General features: G+C 35.8%; 2 protein-coding genes across 2 annotated transcripts; both read left to right on the top strand.

Moving 5' to 3' along the window:
* The first annotated feature begins 2903 nt into the window (after positions 1-2903).
* LOC116338402 lies at positions 2904-5933 on the top strand. The gene is made up of 4 exons (XM_031763612.1): positions 2904-3055; positions 3123-4076; positions 4621-4869; positions 4928-5933. Exons 1-4 carry the CDS (start codon positions 2922-2924, stop codon positions 5931-5933), a joined length of 2343 nt encoding a protein of 780 aa, XP_031619472.1. The 5' UTR covers positions 2904-2921.
* Positions 5934-24535: 18602 nt separating this feature from the next.
* LOC116338401 (zinc finger protein 90-like) lies at positions 24536-25827 on the top strand. The gene is made up of 2 exons (XM_031763611.1): positions 24536-24702; positions 24768-25827. Exons 1-2 carry the CDS (start codon positions 24536-24538, stop codon positions 25825-25827), a joined length of 1227 nt encoding a protein of 408 aa, XP_031619471.1.
* The last annotated feature ends 341 nt before the right edge of the window (positions 25828-26168 follow it).

Raw genomic sequence — 26168 nt, 5'->3', positions numbered from 1 at the left:
GTGAACAAGGTAAGAACAATATATTTATCTCCATCCATCTTGACGTAAGGAGGTTCGAAATTGAGTTTTACGAGCACAAGAAGAAAAATTCATAGATTGACATTGAAATGGTTTATTGAGTCTAGTTATTTTTGGTGCCAAAAAGGGTATATTATATTTAGAGCCTTCTGTGTGATGGACATTAGGCGTAACAAACACAAAAATGTATTTACAACTAGCTCTGATTTTGAAACCGAAAATTCAAGACAAATTATTTTTCCTTTAAAACAAAATTAAACATGGGCTCAAACTGATCTGTTGCTTCTTGAAAATTTTTAAATTGCGTTTTGAATCACTGCTTCGTGTAAGCATATGATTAATAGCAATTATAGCAGCAACTGACCATTTAGCTTGTCTGTCTATCAATTTAATTTCAATTCGGTCTATTCCAAAGTAGTTAAGAAACCAAAAATGTTGGGCTGGAATGACGAGATGAACCAAATGCTTGCTGCTTTCGATCGTCAAGCAAAATGTTCTCTGGCCAATATCAAAAAGGCACTCAAGCGCGAAGGTCTATCGCTAAATTCTGATTTCAAGCAATATTTTTTGCGCGTTTCAAATGAACGGTGAGTAAAGATATTAACAATCATCAATCAATAATTCATTATTCTTAATTTTGTGCAGGATCAAGTACACATACGATGAATTCGAAATTAGTTCAATGTTCGAAGATCAAATCGAAGTTGGTGCGTATGGAAATACGTCAACAACCGATATATTCTCGATGAACTCAATTTACACAAACAATCATAGCTTCATTGGCATTCGAAATCTACTGGACGATCCGGTTGAAATAATCGAATCAAGCGACGAAGAAGACCAACCAGGATATCGGATTAAAATGGAAACACCATTTGGCACTCAGTATAATAGTCATGGTGAAACATTTCAGTTGAATGATTTGTTTAAAAATGACGACGATGGAAGCTATGCTGATGAACTATCAAATACGAACTTGATTGGCATTGATTTTCAAGATGTTTCGAAGAGCTATGGTCATGACAGTAGCAAGAAGAAAGCTGCTAGCACAATGAAAGTAGATGACGTTATACCGTTGATTGCAGTTAATGATCGTAAAATGGGCTCAAAAAATAAACGTACATCCATTGTCACATCGAGCAATGGATCGAAAATTGTTGGTGGTGCCCACCTTAACCGAACGGAATTGGGTTTGATTCCACAATCGATAAGGAATAAAAAATCGATTTCGTTGAATCGGATGCAAATGAAAAAGCGATTCAAATGCCGATTTTGTGAATACTCCAGCAATTACACGTCCCACCTCAATCGTCACATTCGTTCTCATACAGGCGAGAAGCCACATCGGTGTGATATTTGCCGCAAAGAATTCACAACAATGCAAAATATGAAAAAGCACAAAGTGACTCACACCGAACAAATTCCGTTCCATTGCCGCGGCTGTTTCACTGGATTTTCCCAGAAGTCCGATCAAGCAGCACATGAAAAAGTGTGCAAATCACGTCGATATGAATGCCATATTTGCAAGAAGATTGTCAATGTAAATAAAGCTCAGTTGAAAAGGCATATGCGAAAGCACAACGGTGAAAAACCGTTTCGATGCGAGATTTGTATGAAGTGCTTTAAGCTAAGAGAGCATCTGAAGATACATTTAGACAACATCCACTCCAGAATCAACCCATGAATTCAATCACTCAATATAATCCTCCTTCATGAATCAAAATTAACTGTCATTCAACTTCAATAATCGCCGATATAAATCAGGCGTAAACCAGATAAATTTAACGTTGAAATGTGACAACGTCAAATTACTAATCTTTTGTTTTACATTTAGTTGACCTTACGTTCCAAACCTTGTGTAAAGTAATAAAAAATTCCAATTGAAATCAAAAAAAAATAATTAAAAACAACCTTCTCTTGCTTACAAAAATTCCCGTAAGTGAGAGCAATATATGGGATGTGACGTGCTATTTTTACTCTAAGCCTTTCAAATTATATCCATCCAATTGTAACTTAATTCGCCCAACAATCAAACTCTTTTAGTCTCTCGCCGTAACTGATTTCGCTGTATCCAGAATGCAGTGAATTCATCATCCCCCCGACATGAAAAAAGTGACATGGTGGCGCCATGTACCTGTAATATAGTGGTGAAAGAACAAACTTTGCATGTGCGACAACACAACGTATTTGCGACCACACTGTGATAGACGATTTGTTTTTTCTTCTACTTTTTTTTAAACGAAATAAATTTTAAATACAAAAATGATGAAATCGCAAAGAATCTTTCTAATTGTAAACATTTTATTTTTGAAAATAGTTAAATTTTATGATCACTCTTTGCGACCACGCACATTTTGCATTTGCGACCACAAATTATTTCATCCAAGTTGATAACAACTAACATCAATAATGTGGTCGTACATGCTCTTACATGAAAATTTGTTCTTTCACCACCATGTTGTACATGGCGCCACCATGTCACTTTTTGCAATACACTGTCATGTCGCAGGGATGGAATTCATTTTGACAGCTTCTTATGGATGGCATTAAATAGCGTCATTCTTTCTTTTGTTGCATAACGCGTGCTTAACTCGTTTCTAATCGGAAAGAATAAAACTAACAAAATAAACTCATATTTTTATCGAAATACCGCACGTTGTTGTTCCGAATTCATTTCAAATATTCCACTATTCGCTTAAGAGCATTTTATTTTTTGGAAATTATTCATCAAAAACGTAAGCAAGGTATAAACAACCTGTTGCTTGACAATTGTCAATTAGCTCGAATCTTATAAGAATAGATAATTCTCTTCATAATTGCTAGACTAAGTCATAGATTTCATATGAATTCGATCTATTTCCAAAGTAGTTAAGACTCGGAAAATGTTGAGCTGGAGTGACGAAATGGACAATATGCTTGGCGTGCTTAATCGCCACGTAAAAACTTCATTGAAAAATATAAAAATCGCATTCCAACGCGATGGTTTTTCGTTCAATGCTGAATTCAAGCAATATTTCTTACGGTCTGCGAACAAACAGTTAGTATATTAGTCTTTTATTTCATTGGTTTATCTTTTTTGATCAAATAATGTCATTCAATCGCAGAATTGAGGAAACATACGACCGGTTCGAAACTGATTCAATGTTGAAGGATCAAATCTACTTTGGTGCATCCGACAACCCGCCAACAATTGATATATTCCCGATGATCAACTCAATTTATACCAAAAATCATTACTTCAACGGCATTCGAACAGCAATGAATGGTCCAATTGAAGTCATCGACTCAAGCGATGAAGAAGATCAACCAGGAAATCGGTTTAAATTGGAGTCATCGGAAACGTCATCTACAATTCAATACGGTGATCAAGACATACCACCTGAACTACACGATGATGGTAGCCACATGACGGACACTGGGGAAACTGAAAACGAAACGAAAGTGGCTGAAATGGTAGAGACCGATGGACACCGCGGAATGGACCCAACATATGATCCATATGCTTTGAACAATAAACAAAACGTTGTTGGCGGCACCAAAAGTAACAATATTGGTGGATCCAGTGGAAAATGGGCTGAATCGCGTTCGACTCGAAAAGTTTTGGAAACAAAACAGCTGAAGATCCAGAAGCGATTCAAATGCGAACTTTGTGATTATTCTGGTGATACCAAATGGTTAATTAATCGCCACATGCGCACACACACCGGCGAGAAGCCTTTTCTATGTGACATTTGCCGCAAAGGATTCAATCAACTAGTTCACATGAAAAAGCACAAAGTGACTCACACCGAACAAGTTCCCTTCCATTGCCGTGGCTGTTTCACTGGATTTTCCCAGAAGTCCGATCAAGCAGCACATGAAAAAGTGTGCAAATCACGTCGATATGAATGCCATTTCTGCAAGAAGTTTATCACTGTGAATAAAAATCAATTGAAGGACCATATGCGAAAGCACAACGGCAAAAACCCGTTTCGATGCGAGATTTGTATGAAGGGTTTTACACTGAAAGGAAGTTTGAAGGCTCATTTGAATAACATCCATGCTAGAATCGACCCATAGCTTTAGTCATTCTATACAATCTCTTTCATGTTTCCAAACAAACCCAATCCAATCAAATTTCACGAAAAAAACAACCGAATTCTAGATGAATCATAAAAGCATTGAATTCCTCCAATAATGAATATCTCCAAAAAAGTCATCCGTACAAACAATAATTAAATAAATAAATCATATTTTCAAATCCATTCAATTCTAGTTTTGTTTGCTCTACAGTAAAATGCCCAATGTTTCATATATGGATAGTAGATATATCTATCCATCCATTTATGAAATACTGAAAATTCCAATTCGATCTCTCGCCACAATTATTTTTTCTGTGTGGCTAGAAAACCAGCGAATTCATTTTGACAGCTTCTTTCTGGCGCCATTTATCGTTTATTTCACTTGTTGCACAAAACGTATTCAACACGTTTTAAACTAACTGTATCAATAAACTAATCATATTTTCATCAAATTTGTTGTGTCGAATTCAAATTGTTTGAAATTATTCATCCAAACGTGATCAAGGTTTGAACAATATTTTTTTGAATATTATTTATTCAGCCTAGAACAAGAATACATGATTTCCTTCATTACCAAACTCACTAATAAATTTTATTTCAATTTGATCTATTCCAATGTAGTTAAAAATCCAAAAATGTTGAACTGGAATGACGAGATGAACCAAATGCTTGCTGCATTCGATCGCCAAGCCAAATGTTCTCTGGCCAATATCAAAAAGGCACTCAAGCGCGAAGGTCAAACGCTCAATGCTAATTTCAAGCAATATTTTTTGCGCGTTTCAAATGAACGGTAAGTAAAGATATCAACAATTATCAATTGATTATACAATGTTGTTAACTTTGTGCAGGATCAGGAACTCATACGATGAATTCGAAATTGGTTCAATGTTCGAAGATCAAAACAATGTTAGTGCGTATGGTATCACGTCGACGACTGATATATTCCCGATGATGAACTCAATTTACACCAGAAATCACGACTTCAACGGCATTCGAAACCAAATGGATGATCTGGGTAAAATCATCGATTTAAGTGACGATGAAGATCAATCAGGAAATCGGAATAAAATGGAATCAACAGAAGCATCATTTGGTATTCAGTATGATAGTCATGGTGAAACATTTCAGTTGAATGATTTGTTTGAAAATGATGACGATGGAAGCTATGCTGACGAAATGCCAGAAACAAACTTGATTGGCATTGATTATAACGAAGATGTTTCGAAGAGCGAAGGTCAAGATCGGGTCCAAAGGATAGCTGCTAGCACAGTGAAAGTAGATGACAACATACCATTGATTGCAGTCAGTGATCGTAAAATGGACTCAAAAAATAAACGTACATCTACTGTCACATCGAGTGAGGGATCGAAATTCGTTGATGGTGCCAAAATTAACAACACGACAGGAAGATCAAATGGATGTCCAAAAGAATCGGCTGAATTGGATTTGAATCCGCAATCAATAAAGAATAAAAAATCAATTTGGTCGAATCGGATGCAGGTGAAAAAACGATTGAAATGCCGACTTTGTGAATATTCCAGCAATCTAATGGGGAACATTAATCGCCACATGCGTATTCATACAGGCGATAGACCATATCAATGTGACATTTGCGACAAAGGCTTCACACAGTTGCACAACATGAAAAAGCACAAAGTGACGCACACTGATGAAATCCCGTTCTATTGCCGAGGCTGTTTCAATGGATTTTCTCGAAGAGCCGACCGAGAAACACATGAGAAGGTGTGCAAATATCGTCGATATGAATGCCATATTTGCAAGAAGTTCGTCAATGTTGGTAAAATTAATTTGAAATGGCATATGCGAAAGCACAGCGATGAAAAATCGTTCTGATGTTCGAGATTTGTATGAAAGGTTTTAAGGAAAAAGGAAAGCTGAAGCATTTTTTATCTGAAGTATCCACACCAGAATTCATTCATAAATAAATCAATACACATTATTCAACGAAAAGTAAATTTTCTAATGTTAAATAACTCATATCTTCAATAAATATGATTGAAATTAAGAAATTGGAAAGTGTTTTAAACATTTTATTCATGTCACCGAAAATTTTATTTTTATGCGGAATTTCCAGTACAAAAATTATTGAAACTTAAACAAGAATAATGGAATAATATTATTAAATGATGAAAAGATGTTTTTCTTTTTGAAATAAACGTTTCGGCGAAAAATATTAAATGCAGCAAATTGAATTCGTCGCAAGACAAGATTGAGAATATGGTGAAAGTCCATTTTGACAGCCCATGTTCATATACTTTATATTGAATCGTGATCACATATCGCACATTTTTAACTTTAGTTTCTGAATCTTATACGATATTAATCAAAACCCAAATAATTGAAAATCTCAATAGATCACGAAAATAGCGTTTGATTTCAACATTCCCAGAAAGAGTTTTGCTTCAGAATAAAATAACCAGAAGAAAATTCATAATTGTCGTTGATTTCCGCGAGTAAGATCGAAGTAAAAGGTAAGAATTGCTCTATAAATTACACTGTTGAGTGGTGGCTGTATGAAAATCATTCAAATAGCAAGGTTGTAAAAACATCAGTTGGATGATATAAAAAAATTTGATCAGAAAAAGGACATAAACTCACGGTAATGTGTCTTGAATTTTCTATATTTCATAGATGAATGCATCAACAATGGACTGGCGAATGGAGATGAATAATATGCTGGCCAAATTCGATCAGCAGGTAACAATTTCCCTGGGCATCATCGAAATGTCATTCAGACATGGTGGCCTCTCATTCAATGACGAATTCCAGCAGTATTTTTTGCAAGCTTCCAATGCCCGGTTTGTAACTCAGTCCCTTCCATTTGATTGCTTTTATTAATCAAACCATTTCAATTATTCACAGAATCAAGGAAACTTATGATCAATTTAAAGTCAATTTATTGCTGAAGAACCAAGTACCAATTTATGCTCCCAATTATTCCACGGACAATTTCCAACGGGATATCAATGACCCTGTCGAAATAATCGACTCAAGCGATGAAGAGGACCAAGCAGACAATCATGTTAAAATGAAATTAATGGAAGCGCCATCTTCCGTTCGGTACGATGGTTATGACGTACCACCCGAATCGAACGGGGGTGGTCAAACCGACAATGAAGGAAGCTACACCGATGAAATGCCAAAGCTGAACTTAAACGGAATCGATAATGTCGTGAAAATGAACGATGACATGCCGTTGATTGTCGGTACGCATCGCGAAATAGAAACAAATGCACGCACATCAGCTATCAAATTGAGCAATGGAACGAAAGTCGTTGGTGTTGCCAACATGACAGGTAGATCAATGAAGAATGCAAAAAAACGGGCTGCACCAGGTTCGATTGCAAAATCAATTTCTTCAAAGCAGTTGGGAGGGAAGAAGGGATTCAAGTGCCAACTGTGTGAATATTCCAGCAACAAAACGTCCAACCTCAATCAGCACATGCGTACTCACACCGGCGAGAAGCCTTTTCGATGTGATATTTGCCGCAAAGGATTCACAACTCTGCAAAGTATGAAAAAGCACAAAGTGACTCACAATGCTGAAATTCCATTCCATTGCCACGGCTGTTTCACTGGATTCTCCCAGAAGTCCGATCAAGCAGCACATGAAAAAGTGTGCAAATTGCGTCGATATGAATGTCATATCTGCAAGAAGTATATCACTGTTGTTAAAGCTCAATTGAATTCACATATGCGGAAGCACAACGGTGAAAAACCGTTTCGATGCGAGATTTGTATGATGCGTTTCACAATCAAAGGAAATCTGAAGAAGCATTTGGATGCCATCCATACCAGAATCAATCCTTGAACGAAAAATCTCTGCCATCTTTGAACTACCAACAAGATTGGCCGCATTAACATTCAATTCTCTTAAATTAATAAAGTACGCTAATTTTTTTTCATTTCAAATACTACTTTAATACAAACTGTTTAAAACCACAAACATCCCAATAAAGGTGCATTTTTCAAGGCGACGATTGCAATCGTCCACGATTTTTTTTTTTTTTCAAATCGGGCGTCAAAAAACCACAAATAATAAATCGTTCACGATTTTGGTGTCAAAAAAACCATTGATCTCAATCGTTAACGATTTTGGCCAACGATTTGAAATCGTACACGATTGTAATCGCCGCCTTGGAAAATGGACCTTAAATTAAAAATTATCTCTTTTTTGTTCTTATTATAAAAGGTCGCCACGATATGTCTTAAATAAAATATTCAACTTTAATATAAGAGGACATTCATTTATTTTAGTCGTTAATCGTATGAATTTTGAATAAATACAGAAATAAATTATATTTTCAAAGCTTCCATGCAATTGTAACTTAATTCGCTCGAAAATCAAAACTTTCGGTTTGTCGCCTGTTGTCGCCAGACTTGATTTCGCTGTGTCTGGATGCAGCAAATTCATTTTGACAGCTTGTTGCTGCTGCCATTTGTTATGGTTCACATTAAATTCATTATTCTGTTCTACTAGTTGTACAACACGTGGTCAACACGCTTCAATCTGAAAGTAAAGAAATAAACGAATATATTCATCGATATAATTCTTTGTTGTCGGGAATTCAATTCAAACATTCCCCCATTCACATAACAGATATTTCATTTTGTCGGAAATTACTTATCAAACTGTGAGCAAGGTAAGAACAATATATTTATCTCCATCCATCTTGACGTAAGGAGGTTCGAAATTGAAACCAGCTCTGAATATAAAACTTTGAAAATTCAAGAAAAATTATTTTTCCTTTAAAATAAATAAGATTAAACACGGACCCAAACTAACTGATCTGTTGCTTCTGTTGATTTTGCATATTGATTCACTGCTTCGTGTAAGCATATACCAGATGAATAGCACCAACTGACCATTTTAGCTTGTCTGGCCAAAATACCTGATTCTCTTCATTATTGTTAAACGTAAAAACTAATTTTATTTTGATTCGGTCTATTCCAATTTAGTTAACAATCCAAAAATGTTGAGCTGGAAAGACGAGATGTACAAAATGCTTGCTGCATTCGATCGCCAAGCAAAATTTTCTTTGAGAAATCTTAAAAAAGCGTTCAAATGCAGTGGACTGTCGCTCAATGCTGATTTCAAGGAATACTTTTTGCGCGTTTCAAATGAACGGTGAGCAAATATATTAACAATCATCAATCAATAATTCATATGTTTTAATTTTATGCAGTATCAAGAGCGCATATGATGAATTCGAAATAGATTCAATGTTCGAGGACCAAGTCAATGTTAGTGCGTATGGAAGTACGGCAATAACTGATATATTCCCGATCATGAACTCAATTTACACCAGAAATCATGACTTCAACGGCATTCGAACTCAAATGGATGATCCGGTTGAAATAATCGAATCAAGCGACGAAGAAAATCAACCAGGATATCGGGTCAAAATGGAAACACCATTTAGCTCTCAATATAATAGTCATGGTGAAATATTTCAGTTAAATGATTTGTTTAAAAATGACGACGATAGAAGCTATGCTGACGAAATGCCAGAAACAAACTTGATTGGCATTGATTTTCAAGATGTTTCGAAAAGCTATGGTCATGACAGTAGCAAGAAGAAAGCTGCTAGAACAGTGAAAGTAGATGACAACATACCGTTGACTGCAGTCAATGATCGCGAAACGGACTCAAAAAATAATCGTACATCTACTATCACATGCAATGGACCGAAAGTCGTTGATGGTGCCAAGGGTGCCAATATGACAGGCAGTTCAACGAAGACTGCAAGAAAACGGGCTGCGTCAGGTTGGATTACAAAATCATCATCAAATGAAAAATGGATTTCTCCAAAGCACTTGGAAGGGAAGAAGCGATTCAAGTGCCAGTTGTGTGAATATTCCAGCAATCAAAATGGAAACTTAAAAATCCACATGCGTACTCATACAGGCAAGAAACCGTATCAATGTGATATTTGCCACAAAGAATTCATAACGATGCATAACATGAAAAGGCACAAAATGACACACACCAAACAAGTTCCATTCCATTGTCGAGGCTGTTTCAGTGGATTTTCGCAAAAGGTCGAAAGAGATTCCCACGAAAAAGTGTGCAAAATACGTCGATATGAATGTCATATTTGCAAGAAGTTTGTTACTTATGGTAAAAGCAATTTGAAATTACATATGCGAAGGCATAACAGTGAGAGGCCGTTCTAATGTGAAATTTGCATGTTGCATTTTTCACGCAAAGATAATCTTAACACACATTTGAAAACCATCCACACCAGAATCAACCTTTAAAGATCCCCACGTGCGCATGTATGAATATACGAGCAAAGAAACAAACAAAAAATTGTATTAATACAATACAGTAGACTTAATTAAATAATCTAAACGTTGGAAAACATCATTGACATTCATTTATGCCATTTGTAAATCGATCCTTCCATTGTTTAAGTTAGAATACCTAATAAATTCTAAATAATCTCTATTTTTCTTATTACTAGACACATTTTCTATTTGGACACATGCTCGTGTCATAAAGTGTATTAAAATGTAAAAAAAATCAATTTTGTACAATTTATTGCATGGGGCGGAAATGAATGAGACGAAATTTTCTCTCTCATGGGCGCAGCCATATTGAAAATTTTGTATGCGCTTATATGTAAAATTTGTGGCGCCACTGGTATATTTGATGGAAAAAGAAGAACATGTTTGAGTCTCACTCGTTTATATGTAAATTACATAGGCATTTCCAGGCCATGATTTATTGGGTAAGGAAATTCATTTATAACAATAGTTAAGAAATAAAATATTTTCCAATCCAATCAATTTTGCTTGAATTCGCTTCGAATTCAAAATCCATCTGCATCTCCTTGTCCATTTCGCCGCAACTGAATCCATTGTGCCTTGAACTAAAATGCAGCGAGATAGTTTTGACAGCTCGTCATTGATAATTGGCACTAAATGACGTCTTCTTTCTATTCCATTTGCTGTACAATACGTCTTAGACACGTTATAACCTGGAAACTAAAGAAATAAACGCATATTTTCATCGAAATACCACTTTGTTGTCTTGAAATCGTTTCAAACATTCCACTATTCGCTTAAGAACATTTCATTTTGCTGGAAATTATTTACCAAAACGTGAGCAAGGTAAGAGCAACATGTTGTCATTTAGCTCGAGTCTTATAAGAATACATAATTTTCTTAATTATTGGCAGAATAAGTCATAAATTCAATATGAATTCTATCTATTCATAGTTTATATTCTGAAAATGTTGAGCTGGAGTGACGAGATAAGTCAAATGCTTGCTGCATTCGAGCAACAAACAAAATTTTCTCTGAGCAACATTAAAATGGCATTCAAACACAATGGTTTATCATTCAATGCTCAATTCAAGCAATATTTCCTGCAAGTTTCGAATACCAGGTTAGTATGTCACTGTGAAATTCCATTCGATTATCATTCTTTAATCAAACCGCTTCAATCGCTCGCAGAATTAAGGAAACTTACGATCAATTCGAAATCAAATCAATGTTGGAAGATCAGGTGTTTGGTGCACATGCAAGCTCGTCAGCAACCGATGATTATCAAATGTTTAGCTCAATTTATACGCCAAGTTATGACAGAAACAATACCCGCCAAGAAACTAATAGCCCCGTCGAAATCATCGACACAAGTGATGAAGAGGAACAAGCACTCAATAAGGTTAAAATGGAAATAATGGAGGAGCTATCTACGGCTCGGTACAATTACCACGGCGTATCACTAAGCGATGTTGATCAACTTGCTGGGGAAGCAGAAATTGATGACGTACTGAAAGCAGATCGCTCATCATTGAACAATGGACCGAACTTTATTGATCATGCCAATGGTAACAACACGCCAGGAACCTCAAAGCAATCTGCAAGAAAATGGACTGCATCAAATTTCAAATCGAATGGAAAACAGCTGGAGATGAAGAAACGATTCAAGTGCGAACTTTGTGAATATTCTTGTGAATACAATTGTACCCTCAATCGACACATGCGCACTCATACCGGTGAGAAACCATTTCGTTGTGATATTTGCCGCAAAGGATTCACTAGAACGGAATATTTGAAGAAGCACCAAGTGATTCACATCAATGAATTTCCATTCCATTGCCGAGCCTGTTTCACTGGATTTTTCCAGAAGGCCGACAAAGAAGCACATGAAAAAGTGTGCAAAAAACGTCGATATGAATGCCATATCTGCAAGAAGTGTGTCACTTTAAATAAAACTGACTTGAAATTACATATGCGAAAGCACAACGGTGAAAAACCGTTCCGATGCGAGATTTGTATGATGCGTTTTACACGCAAAGGAAGTCTGAATACTCATTTGAACACCATCCATACCAGAATCAACCCACAAATTTAATCGCCCCACACGGTCTTCACCATGATATCAAACAAACTCTATTTAATTACAGACGCAATAAGCACCTACAGTTTTTTTCTTAACTTTTCAATAAATTCCAATTAAATTCGATTCACATACTCTTTTTATTTCATCTGTGGAGTTGAACAAATCATTGGTCCAGCTAACAAAGATAGGAAACAGCAGCGAATTAAATTCGACGCATGACAGATTGAATATGGTGAAAATGTTTTTTGACATCTCATGACATCTTATTAATATTACATCGTCATTATCTGAACCTTTTACCATTTTAAATATTCAAAACTCTTAATAAATCGTGAGAGAACTTCTCGATATTTCCGATTTATTTGAAAACAGTTTCGTTTCGATAATCGATTCAGAATAAAATTCATATCATTCGACAATTCATAAAGAGCAACATCGAAACATTCAAAATAAAGGTAAGAATAATGAAAGACCTTTAGGCGGTATAAAGAAAGAATAAGTTACTGAGTTTGGTTTTGATGTTGAAAGTACTCACTATAGTCTATAATTTATTTTCTGCCATAGATGAGTGCATCAATAATAAAATGGAAAAACGAGATGCAGATTATGCTCACTGCATTCGATCGGCAGGCAAAAGTTTCCTTGACAAACATTAGAATGGAATTCAAACGCAGTAGCTTATTATTCAATGCCGAATTCAAACAGTATTTCCTGCAGGCATCATACTATCGGTGAGTAAAGATCATCCATCTTTCTCTTTGTATAGCGTTTCTATTGATTTATCAACGCCAATTGTTTGTAGGATTAAGAATACGTTTGATGAATTCGAAATAGATTCCATGTTGGAGGACCAAGTCATCATCGATACAAATGGCAGTTTGTTCGGAGTCTATGAACCCCCTATGATGAGCTTATTTCATGATGCCAGTCGTGACATGAATAATCCTCAAGAAGAACTCAGAAGCCCAGTGGAAATGATCGAAACAAGCGACGAAGAAGATCAAATTAAAGTAGAGTCATTGGCATCTACTATTCAATACGATGATCATGACATATCACCTGAATGGAGCCATGGAAGCTACATTGAAATGCCGGACATAAACTTAGATTCACTGAACTCAAGTGACATGTATTACGATTCAAAGAGTAAATATGATGATCACCACAAAACAACGGTTCGACGCGTGATCGAGGAAATGGAAGAAGGCGATGGCATTCCGATGAATAATGTTGCTACAACAAATATACGAACATCCACTGTCACTTTGGACAACGGACCGAAAGCCGTTGCAACTCCACGAAGTGCGGCCAAATCGTATTCAACTCCAAAATCTTTTGGGAACAAGGAGCGATTGAGCAAGTGTCAACATTGTGAATATTTCAGCGATAATAAAGGGAATTTCAAACGACACATGCGCATCCACACCGGTGAGAAACCACATCGATGTGATATTTGCCGTAAAGAATTCACAACAATGCAGAACATGAAAAGGCACAAAATGACTCATACTGAACAAGTTCCATTCCATTGCCGAGGCTGTTTCACTGGATATTCACAAAAGGTCGAAAGAGACGCCCATGAAAAGTTGTGCAAAAAACGTCGATATGAATGCCACATTTGCAAAAAGTGTGTCGTCACAGACATAACTATTTTGAAGAGACATATGCGAAAGCACAGCGGTGAAAAACCGTGTCGATGCGAGATTTGTTTAAAGCGTTTTACAACCAAAAAAAATCTGATGAGACATTTGAACACCGTCCACATCTCGAGGAATGAAAGGCAAAAAAACCCAGCAAAAATTATCAAGATGGAATGATAATAATGGAATCCGGACTAGATCAATTCAATCTACATTCATTATCAACATTAAAAACTTTCATGATTATTTGACCTGTTTAAAAGCTATAAATACCTAATTTATCTTAATTTTATTGTGAAAATGAATTGCTATACACATATTCGTGTCATAAAATGAATTCCATGAAAAACTCTTGTAAAATAAAACAATTTCAAATTACAATTGTAATTCAATTCGCTTAAAAGTCAAATTTCTACGGAATCTCGCCCCAACTGATTTCGCTTTGAATGTTACAAATTCGTTTTGACAGCTGGTTGCTGCTGCTACTGATGGCTTTTCTTAAATTATGTCATTCTTTCTATTCCATAAGTTGTACAACACGGTCACAACTCGTTTCAATCTGAAACCATCGAAATTAGAGAAATAAACCCATATTTCCATCAACATTTTGTTATCTTAAATTAAATTCAAATATTCTGCCTATTTGCATAAGAGCACTTTGTTGGAAATCATTTATCAGAACGTGAACAAGGTAAGAACAATATTTTGTTGCGCTGTTTGAATTCGTGGCAATGGTTCCAAATCGACTTTTACTGACAAAAGAAAATCGAATGTAAAATCAATCAATTTAAATTGGCATAGATTTGGCATAGAAATCATTGACTGATTCTAGTAATTTTTTGAAAAAAATTTGTTTTCAAGATAAAGAACCTCTTTGAAAGTAAAAATGAGACCAATACAATTCCTTTCGTTATTTTATTGGAAGGTAGCTGAAAGTTCGAAAATGTTGAGCTGGAGTGACGAGATGGGCCAAATGCTTGTTGCATTCGAACGCCAAACCAAATATTCTCTGAGCAACATTAAAATGGCATTCAAACACGAAAGTTTGTCATTCAATACTGAGTTTAGGGAGTATTTCTTGCGAGTTACGACCAGTCGGTTAGTATGTCAGTCCAGGATTCTATTTGTTTATATTTTGGATTAAACTCTTTTAAATTACTTGTAGAATCATGGAAACTTATGATCATTTTCAAATCAAATCAATGTTCGAGGACCAAGAGCACGTTGGTGCGGTTGAAGACACGTCAGCAATCGATACATTCTGGATGATGAACTCAATTCATACCAAAAATCATGAGTTTCACGGTATGCGAGAAGAAATAATGGACCCAGTTGAGGTCATCGACTCAAGTGATGAAGAAGATCAACCAGGAAATCGGGTTAAATTGGAGTCATCGGAAGCGTCATCTACAAGTCAATACGATGACCACAATGGACCACATAAACTACAGGATGATGACGAAGATGGCGGTTACACTGATAAAATGTCATACTGGAACAATCTAAATTACCAGAAAGATGTTTTGCTCGTGAACGATGGGGATCTATTCGAAGAAAGAACTGAGGCCGCAACGAAAGCAAAAGAAATGACAACTAACGATATACATTCCACAATTGTCGTCGAAATGGACACATCGATTGAAAACACATCCACTGACTTATTGAACAATGGAACAAACATTCTTGGTGGCAACAAAAGTAAAAATATTGCAGCACGATCAACGAAACGTAGAGTAGAAAATGCTGAAAACCAGTTGCAGGTGGAGAAGCGATTCAAGTGCCAACTTTGTCAATACTCCAGCAATAAAAGCACAAATTTCAATCGTCACATGCGCACTCACACCGGTGAGAAACCGTATCGATGTGATATTTGCCGTAAAGAATTCACAACAATGCAGAACCTGAAGAAACACAAAACGACACATACTGCACAAGTTCCATTCCATTGCCGAAGCTGTTTCACTGGATTTTCCCAGAAGTCCGACCAACAAGCACATGAAAAAGTGTGCAAATCACGTCGATATGAATGTCATATCTGCAAGAAGCTTGTCACTGTGAATAAATTTCACTTGAAAATACATATGCGAACACACAACGGTAAAAAACCGTTCCGCTGCGAGATTTGTATGATGCGTTTTACTCAGAAAAGTAATCTGGGAAAACATTTGGACGCCATCCATACCTGATAAGCATTAAGCAACTCTTAAAAGTTCCCATTCATCTTCAATACTTTCTCCACAATTACCAGTTTAACCCGGTTCTTTTTCTCTTTAAAACTTTTTATTACATCAGTACTTTCAATATGAGATTTATATGAAGCATTTCACGCCACAAGCTTATCAAAAAAACACATTTGGACAAAATTCACATATATAAACATCTAATAAATTAGCAATTATCTTTATTTTGCTGCTTATTTAATGAGAAATTGTTTTGATTCGTTAATTGTATGAATTTACAATAAAAAACATTAAAAAAAGATATTTTCAAATTTCATAAAATTTTGATTCAGTTTGCCAAAATCCCTTAGGAATCAATCGCCTCAAATAATTTCGTCCAGAATGCGGCGAATTTATTTTGACAGCTATTAACAGACTGTTTGCATCACATGGTGTCATTCTTTTTATGCAACGTGTTATACAACACGTCTTCAACTCGTTTCAATTTAGAAGCATCATAAGTAAAGAAATAAAATCATATTTTCATCGAATTAATACATTTGGTGTCTTGAATTCACTACAAACATCCCACTTTTCGCATAAGAGCATTTCATTCTGTTGGGAATCATTTATCAGAACGTGACCAAGGTAAGAACAATATTTTTTTATCGCTGTCGATCATAATAGCATAAGATAGTTTGTTCCATATTGGGAGAACGTATAAAAAATTATTTACAAATCGAAACTAGAAATGAGATTGGTCTAGAGATTAGTTCTGCTTGACTATTTAATTGATTTGGTCTATTCCAATGTAGGAAAAAAATCCAAAAATGTTGAGTTGGAGTGACGAGATAAACCAAATGCTTGCTGCATTCGATCGCCAAGCAAAATGTTCTTTGGTTAACATTAAACGGGCATTCAAACGCGATAGTATATCGCTCAATGATGAATTCAGGCAATATTTTTTGCTGGTCTCAAATGAACGGTGAGTTAAGATATCAAATCAATTATCAATCAATAATAATACATTTTCGATGATTTTGTGTAGGATCAAGAGTGCCTATGATGAATTCATAATTATTTCAATGTTCGAAAACCGAGCGCAGGAAGCGAGTAAATTAGCCATTCATCACATCATGAACTCAATTTATGCTCCAAGTCATGACATTATTAACATGAACACTATGCAACAAGAGCTCAATAGCCCCGTCGAAGCCATTGGCTCAAGCGATGACGAAAATTATCAGGTTAAGTTGGCATCTACCGTTCAGAACGATGACTATGTACCATCTGAATTGAATGATGACATTCAATTTGGTAACGATGGAAACAACATTGAAATGCCAGACATGTACTCAAAGGGCATTGCCTGGCGAACACATGCTTTGAGAAGTAAATTTGATTACGTTGGAGAAATTGACAGCGAGATGAAAGCGGATGATGATATTTCGTTGGTTGTATTCGATTTGCATCCCAACATAGCCAACGAAGAAACGCTAGAAGAAGCGTCAACTGACACATTCACCAATGGACCAAACGCAATCAATGCCATCAAAAGTAACCACATGACAGCAAAATCAGCTAGAAAATTTGGTTCAACTTCAAAATCATCATCGAATGTACGCTCAATTTCATCAAACCAAACGGAGAAGAAAAAGCGATTTAAATGCCGACTTTGTGAATATTCTTGTGTCTACAATTCTACGCTCAAACGACACATGAGCACTCATACCGTTTCAATGTGATATTTGCTACAAAGAATTCACAACAATACAAAACATGAAAAGGCACAAAATGACTCACACCAACGAAATTCCGTTCCGTTGCCGAGGATGTTTCAGTGGATTTTTCCAGAAAGTCGATCAAGAAGTCCACGAAAAGGTGTGCAAAAAACGTCGGTATGAATGCCATATCTGCAAGAAGTTTGTCAATGTGCGTAAAAGTCATTTGGAAAGGCACATGCTAAGGCACAACATTAAAAAACCGTTTCGATGTGAGATTTGTATGATGCGTTTTAAACACAAAGGAAATCTGAAGAAACATTTGGACACCATTCACACCAGAATCAATCGCTAATCTCTTGTATGAAAATGAGAATTTTTGTATCGCAGCCATGCCTATATGATATCGTAATCATGGGAAAATTTGCAGAAGGTTATTTTTTCACAAAAGGCTAACATTCCGAAAGTTTGAAGAAATTTCAATGCATATTAAGGGTACTTCCCATACAACATTTCGTTTTTGAGCGAAAAATCCAAAATTTTGTTCGGGTGGTACCCCTAATATGCGTTGAAATGTTTTCAAACTCTCGAAATGGTATTTTTGTATGATAAAAATAACCTGTGCAAAGTTTCAGCTCATTACGATATCATACAGGCATGGCTTCCATACAAAAATCCAATTTTTTTGAAATTTTTGTATGAAAAGTGTGTCGAAAGTTATTTGTATCGCAAAACTAACGTCATATTCGGTTTTCTCGTACCCAAAAACCCCCCAATACACATTTTTGAGTGTTTAAGTATACATTAAATATCACTTTTGGAAGAAAAATTGAATTTTTCCCATGGATGGCCATGGGCATCACACCAGACATGACACTTTACTCTGTCAACCAAAGTCGCTCAAAATCTATAGGTTTCTATTCCTCGGCACCCCCAATCATCCTGTGAAGTCAGATTTTGAATTACTTTTCTTGTTTGAAAGTTATTGTGTTAACAAATTTTTGCGTACAGCGTAAAGTGTACAGGGTACCACGCACATACATTCGGACATCGAAAAAACGCTAGATTCGTGTTTCCTGGCTCCTAAAACACCCAGAAAACATGTTTTTTGAGGGTGTTAATTTTTTGACCGATTCCAATACTTTACCTTTACACACTAGGTGTGTGCGGAAAAGTAAAACAGTTGAATAAGAAGCGTGCTCTATTTGAACATATGCACCAACAATAATTTGAATTAATGCAGACTTAGTTTTTTGATTTCAATGAATGTTGTGAATAATTTTGAAATTATGACTTTTTTCACATTCATTTCGTTTATTTCTAGTTCCCTTTTTTCATACATTGTAAAATACTAAAAAAGTAGCCAATAAATTGAAATTTGTCTATACTGAAACTCCACTGTTCATATTATTTATTGTATGCATGAAAATGTTGGTTCAAAAGATCACCACCTCGATCCTTACTCTTTCTGTACAACAAAAAATGGAAAAATGGTTAAATGGAAAATATGCTCTAATTCAATTGTGATACACACAAGATACAGTTGGCCCAGAAATCGAATTCGTTTCCCGCCGTAACTGAATTCGCAATAGAGCCTGAATACAGCGATTTCAGTTTGACAACTTGATGCTGCGACCATTGATAGTTCGCAATAAGTGGCATCATTATGTCTATCTTACTTGTTGCACAACATGTATTCAACACACTTTTCAGTCTTAAAGTATCAATAAACTCATATTTTCGTTGAAATAATACTTTATTGTCTCGAATTCATTTCAAACATTCTACTGTTAGCACAAGAGCATTTAATTCTGTTGGATTTTTTTTTTATCAAAACGTAAACAAGGTAAAAACAATATTTATTGCAGTGACAAGGACAGAATTTCATGAAAAAAATCAAAATTATTCCTTTTTTGTCAGTCCAAAGATTAAAATTGATTTTATTGATTTGATTTGGTGGAAAGATATAAAAGTTGTTAGCCTTCACAAATTGGGGCCTTGTGTAAATTAATCCAAGATGGCGTTTTTTAGTTGGGGCTACTCACACAATCCAATATGTCTAGTTTTTATTTTGGAACTCTCAATTTCTGATCTTTTCAACTAAAATTCAATGGAAATTAATACTGGTGAGACCTTGACTTGAGCAAACTGACCATCAGTTGTCACTATTGATTTTTTTGCAATGAATATTTTGCGTATTAAGTAAACATACACTAATAGAACTAACAAATAACAGTTTACACAAACAGAAATCTATGCAGTTCGTGGTTACGTATGAAAAATACATGATTCTCTTAACTATTCTATTCCAGTGCAGTTAGAAATTCAAAAATGTCGAGCTGGAGTGACGTGATGAACCAAATGCTTGCTGCATTCGATCGCCAAACAACGTGTTCTCTCAGATTAATTAAAATGGCACTCAAACGCGATGGTTTATCGTTTAATGCTGAATTCAAACAATATTTTCTGCAAGCTTCGAATACCAGGTTAGTAAATCAGTTTCAAATTCGATTCGATTATTTTATTTATATACATTTCAATCAATCGTAGAATCAAGGAAACTTATGATCAGTACGAAATTATTTCAATGTTCGAGGACCAAATTAACGTTGGTCCATATGGTACGTCAACGACTGATATATTCCCGATGATGAACTCAATTTACACCAGAAATCATGACTTCAACAGCATTCGAAACCAAATGGATGATCCGGTTGAAATAATCGAATCAAGCGACGAAGAAAATCAACCAGGATATCGGGTCAAAATGGAAACACCATTTGGCACTCAGTATAATAGTCATGGTGAAATATTTCAGTTGAATGATTTGTTTAAAAATGACGACGATAGAAGCTATGCTGACGAATTGCCAGAGAAGAACTTAATTGGCATTGATCACGAAGAGGTTTCGAAGAGCGAAGGTCAAGATCGTATCAGAAGGATAGCTGCTAGCAGAGTGAAATTAGATGACAACATACCGTTGATTGCAGTCAATGATTGCGAAATGGACTCAAAAATTAGACATACATCCACTATCACATCGAGTAAGGGATTTAAGCTTGTTGGTGGTGCCCACCTTAACCGAGCTGAATTGGGTTTGATTCTACCATCAACAAGGAATAAAAAATCAAATTTGTTGAACAGAATGGAGATGAAAAAGCGACTCAAATGCCGAATTTGTGAACATTCCTGCGAATATATGTCCCACCTCAATCAGCACATGCGTACTCACACCGGCGAGAAGCCTTTTCGATGTGACATTTGCCGCAAAGGTTTCACACAGTTGAATAACATGAAGAAGCACAAAGTGACTCACACCGAACAAGTTCCCTTCCATTGCCGCGGCTGTTTCACTGGATTTTCCCAGAAGTCCGACCAAGCAGCACATGAAAAAGTGTGCAAATCACGTCGATATGAATGCCATTTCTGCAAGAAGTTTATCACTGTGAATAAAAATCAGTTGAAGGAGCATATGCGAACACACAACGGTGAAAAACCGTTTCGATGCGAGATTTGTATGATGCGTTTTACACGGAAAGGAAATCTGAAGAAGCATTTGGACACCACACACCAGGATCAACGCATAAATTCAATCGTTTAATTTAGTTTCGTTTTGAATTGCTTTCAAAATACAATCTTACCTCTATGTAACCCAATTCATTTTCGATTTTCGTTAAATAATTCAGTCTAATTGAAAGATAACAGTCAGTCTAATTGATATTGTTGATTCATTGAACCGAATGAAAACAAATTGTAGCGGTAATAAGATCTTTTTGTTTCAAATAAAATGAAAATTCCTTAACCAATAATGAATTGGATTTATTTATTTTATTATTCTTCAAATCTTTTATCACAAACCGACGTTTTGGCCACTAATTTTCAAAAAGAATCTAGAACAGCATTTAACAAAATTCGCCGCACAGCGGATTGAACGTGGCGAAAAGTCATTCCTTCATGTCGTCGTATAGTCAATCGTTTCGTACGTCACAACGTGTTTCGTTCATTTCATGAGCTCCGTGTGATATTATTTAATCAAAAAGTAATAAAAAAACCTGAAAAAACTGTGAGAATACTATTAGACATCACTACTTTCGACTTTTCCAAGAGATTAAAAGGTAAGGTTTGCTGAAAAACTTCATAGTTTTATTAAAATTCCACAAAGGTTCCGATTTCCACAAAGGTTCCGATAGAAATGGAGATGGTAGCAATGGACTGGAAAGCGGAGATGTTTAAAATGCTGGCTGTGTTCGAGCACCAGGCTGTTCAGTCTTTGGCCAACATAAAACTGACGTTCAAACGCAATGGTTTTGCTTTAGATCCAACGTTCAAGCAATACTTTTTACATGCTTCCAACACACGGTGCGTATAATTTCCTTCTTTTTTTTTCCTTTTGAATTCTAATAAATTAAAACATTATGCTGTAGATTGGTGGAAGCGTACAATCGATTTGAAATCGCTTCGCAAGTCGAGGACACAATATTCAATCAGTACGATGCAAATGTCTTTGAAGCAGCATACTCCGACGAAGTAAATGAACAACCAGAAAACAAAGAATCAATACAGAAGATTGATTTGGTTGAAATTGATGACACAACCGACGAAGAAGGCACAAACGAAATATCCTGTCATGCCACAAACACTTTGTTTCAATTGGGTCGTGGACCGAATGCAACGGCATACATCCCGGGTGGTCAAGCAATTCAACAGAAGGGAAATGGCAAAGCGATCAGAAATTGTACCGAAACTCGTATCGATTCGACCATCATCAAGAGACGATGCACAGAACCAGAAATCAATTCAATTGATGACGATCATCACAATGACGTTAGCGACCATGATCCTGTCATCTCACAAACTAACCAACTTGGAACCATGAATAATTCTCGTAGCAACTTGGTGATTGATCGAAATGCGTTGAAGGCGTCGAACGTTGTTGTTCCCAATAATGAAGAACTGATGACAAAGAAATTCAAATGTGTTAATTGTGAATACTCCAGTAATCAGAAAAGATACTTTGATCGTCACATGCGTACGCACACCGGGGTGAAACCATATCGATGTGATAGATGTCCCAAAAAATTCACCAATAATCGAAGCCTAAAGAGACACAAAGCGACTCACATCAACGAATTTCCATTCCATTGCCGTTGCTGTTTCAGTGGATTTTCCCAGAAGGACCAAAAAGAATACCATGAAATGAGGTGCAAATCACGTCGATATGAATGCCATATCTGCAAGAAATTTGTCACTTTAATTAAAACTAACTTGAAATTACATATGCGAACGCACAACGGTGAAAAACCGTTCCGATGCGAGATTTGTATGAAGCGCTTCACAGCAAAATGTAGTCTAAAAACACATCTAGACACCATCCACGCCAGAATCAACCATTAAAGGTTCTCATTCATCTTTAGAGCATTCTCAACGTTTTTTACATTTATTACAGTCTTTAACTCAAAACAGCGTTATCACCGATTTATCTGAATTAACTGCAGAAACCAGAGAGATAAGAATTCTTATGTTCCACTAGAAGTTAAAGGAAATGAAAAAAATGGCTCAAAACATTGTTTAAACTTAAAATGACTTTAAAATAAACGACCTCAAATGTTCATATACCATAATCAGTTCCAATAAATTTGACCAAGATATTTGATAAGAAAATTCTATCATTTAATCCACTGATCGTGTGGAAAAAATCGTTAAAAATAAATTAAATTTTCAAACCAATTTAATTGACTCATAAATCAAATTTCGCTCGTCTATCGACGTAATTGATTTCGCTGTATCTAGCGCTGGAAGGCAGCGAATTCTTTTTGACAGTTTGTTGCTACTGCACAATCATTCCTTCTATTCCATTTGTTGTACAACACGTTTTATTCTGAAACCATTAAAAGGGAAGAAAAAAAACTTAGATTTTCATCGAATTAACACATTAGTATCTTCAATTCATTTCAAACATTTCACGAATCGTATAAGAGCACTTCATTTTGTATTTGGAATTTATTTACAATCAAGCGCGAAAAAGGTAACATCCAAAATCATGTGAAATATCGTCTAATGCTACAAACTAACATATTCAAAAGACCCTTGATTCTGGGAGAAGCAATAGAGTTTGGCGAAAATTAATTTTGACAAATTATGTACTTCTTTTCGATATTGTATTGTCATTCTCTTAACGTCTGTCTTGCTTTGTGTCTTACACAAAGGACGCTTCTCATTGATTTCCTTAATGATATTAAATCAAAAAGAAAGATACTAAAATTTCAATAAATCTAGAAAATACTTCTCGATTTCTCTATTTACGATTTATCCAGAAAGAGTGCCGCTTCGGTAAATGACTCAGAATAAAATTCTTATTTGTCGCTGATTTGTCGGAGGAACGAAATAAAAGGTAAGCGTATGAGAGGCGTGTAAGACATTTGCAAAATCTATCATGCCGAGAATCACGCCTAAAATTGGAAATGTTGACATGTGGAGCTTCGTTTCTGATTGAAAATACATGGCGAGTATATTTTTTACCCAAATGACCTGATTGTGATTTGTTCGCATTTCTAACCTAGATATGGATGCATCAACAATGGACTGGAAAAGCGAGATGCATAAAATGCTTGGTGTGTTCGATCGCCAGACAACAATGTCTTTGGCAAAAATTAAAACGGCCTTCGAACTCAGTGGCCTATTGTTTAATGCTGAATTCAAGCAGTATTTTTTGCGCGTTTCAAACGATCGGTGAGTTATATTTCAAACGATTGGTGTGTCCTTTTCAAATCATTTTTAATTTTAATTTTATGCAGGATCAAGAATACGTATGATCAATTTGAAATTAATTCAATGTTGGAAGACCAAGTCAATGGTGGTCCAGATGCAAACATGTCAATGGCAGTTAAATTCGGGAGTGCTGGCTTAATTCATAGTATGGACGATGCCCAAAACGAAAACAATAGTCCAGTGGAAATCATTGACTCAAGCGATGAAGAAGATCAAATCAAAATGGAACCTTTCGGTGTCGGATTTGGTATTCAGTGCGATAATAATGACGAAATGTTTGATTGGAACCATTTTTTTCAAACTGACAACTATGGCAGCTATTCTGTTATGCCAAACACAAATTTGCGCGGTATCAACTACCCAAATTATGGTGCGAAAATCGAAGATGGCGACGATATAATAAATGAAACTAATACAGCAACGAAAGTGGTAGACATAGAAATGGACGATGGCATTTCAACATTTGTCGGTGATTTGGACACAACGAATGAACATGCCACATTGAATAATGGACGAAGCATCTTGGGTGGTGCCAAAAGCTTCAAAAAAGGAGGACGATTGATTGGTTGTTCAAGAAAAGATGGTAACTCGCGTTCGATTCCAGAATCATTTCGAAACAAAACATCAATTTCATCAAAGCAGTTAGGGGTGCAGAAGCGATTCAAGTGCGAACTTTGCGAATATTCCGGTAGATACAATAGTATCCTAAAAGAACACATGCGTACTCATACCGGTGAAAAACCATATCGATGTGATATTTGCCGCAAAGAATTCACCAAAATGGCTAAACTGAAGAGGCACAAAGTGACTCACATCGAACATGTCCCGTTCCATTGTCGTGGCTGTTTCACTGGGTTTTTCCAGAAGGCCGACAAAGAAGCACATGAAAAAGTGTGTAAATCACGTCGATATGAATGCCATATCTGCAAGAAATATGTCACTGTAAATAAAAATAATTTGAAAGAGCATATGCGAACACACAACGGCGAAAAACCGTTTCGATGCCAAATTTGTATGATGCGTTTTACAGCAAAATCTAGTCTGAAGAGACATTTGGACACCATCCACTTCAGAATCAATCCATGAATTCAATCATTCAATTCCATTTTATTCATTACTGTTAAAATAAATCTACCATTTCAACAAAATCATTATCTCTCTAACTTGATTGTCACTAGACCTTCTAAGAATATCAATAATAATAAAAATGAAGAATCCAGAAAAATTGCATTATTATTGGCATCAACAGTTTTCAGGATTGGAAGATTATTTTATTTTCAACAGAAATATGAGTGAATTGCTAGAAGAATTGCTAACTATTTTCTTAATTTGTATTTAACGTCCAATTTTGGGCGAAAGATATTCAAAAGTCCGAGCAGAAAAGTGAATTCGTCGCAACGGAGTTTGGCGAAAAACTATTTTGACAT

Source organism: Contarinia nasturtii, unplaced genomic scaffold, assembly GCF_009176525.2.
Source record: "Contarinia nasturtii isolate CC-2019 unplaced genomic scaffold, AAFC_CNas_1.1 Cnas_scaffold_412, whole genome shotgun sequence".
NCBI classification, from domain to species: domain Eukaryota; kingdom Metazoa; phylum Arthropoda; class Insecta; order Diptera; family Cecidomyiidae; genus Contarinia; species Contarinia nasturtii.
Note: the sequence above shows the minus strand (reverse complement) of the source record. Positions and strands in the feature narration are given on the sequence as shown.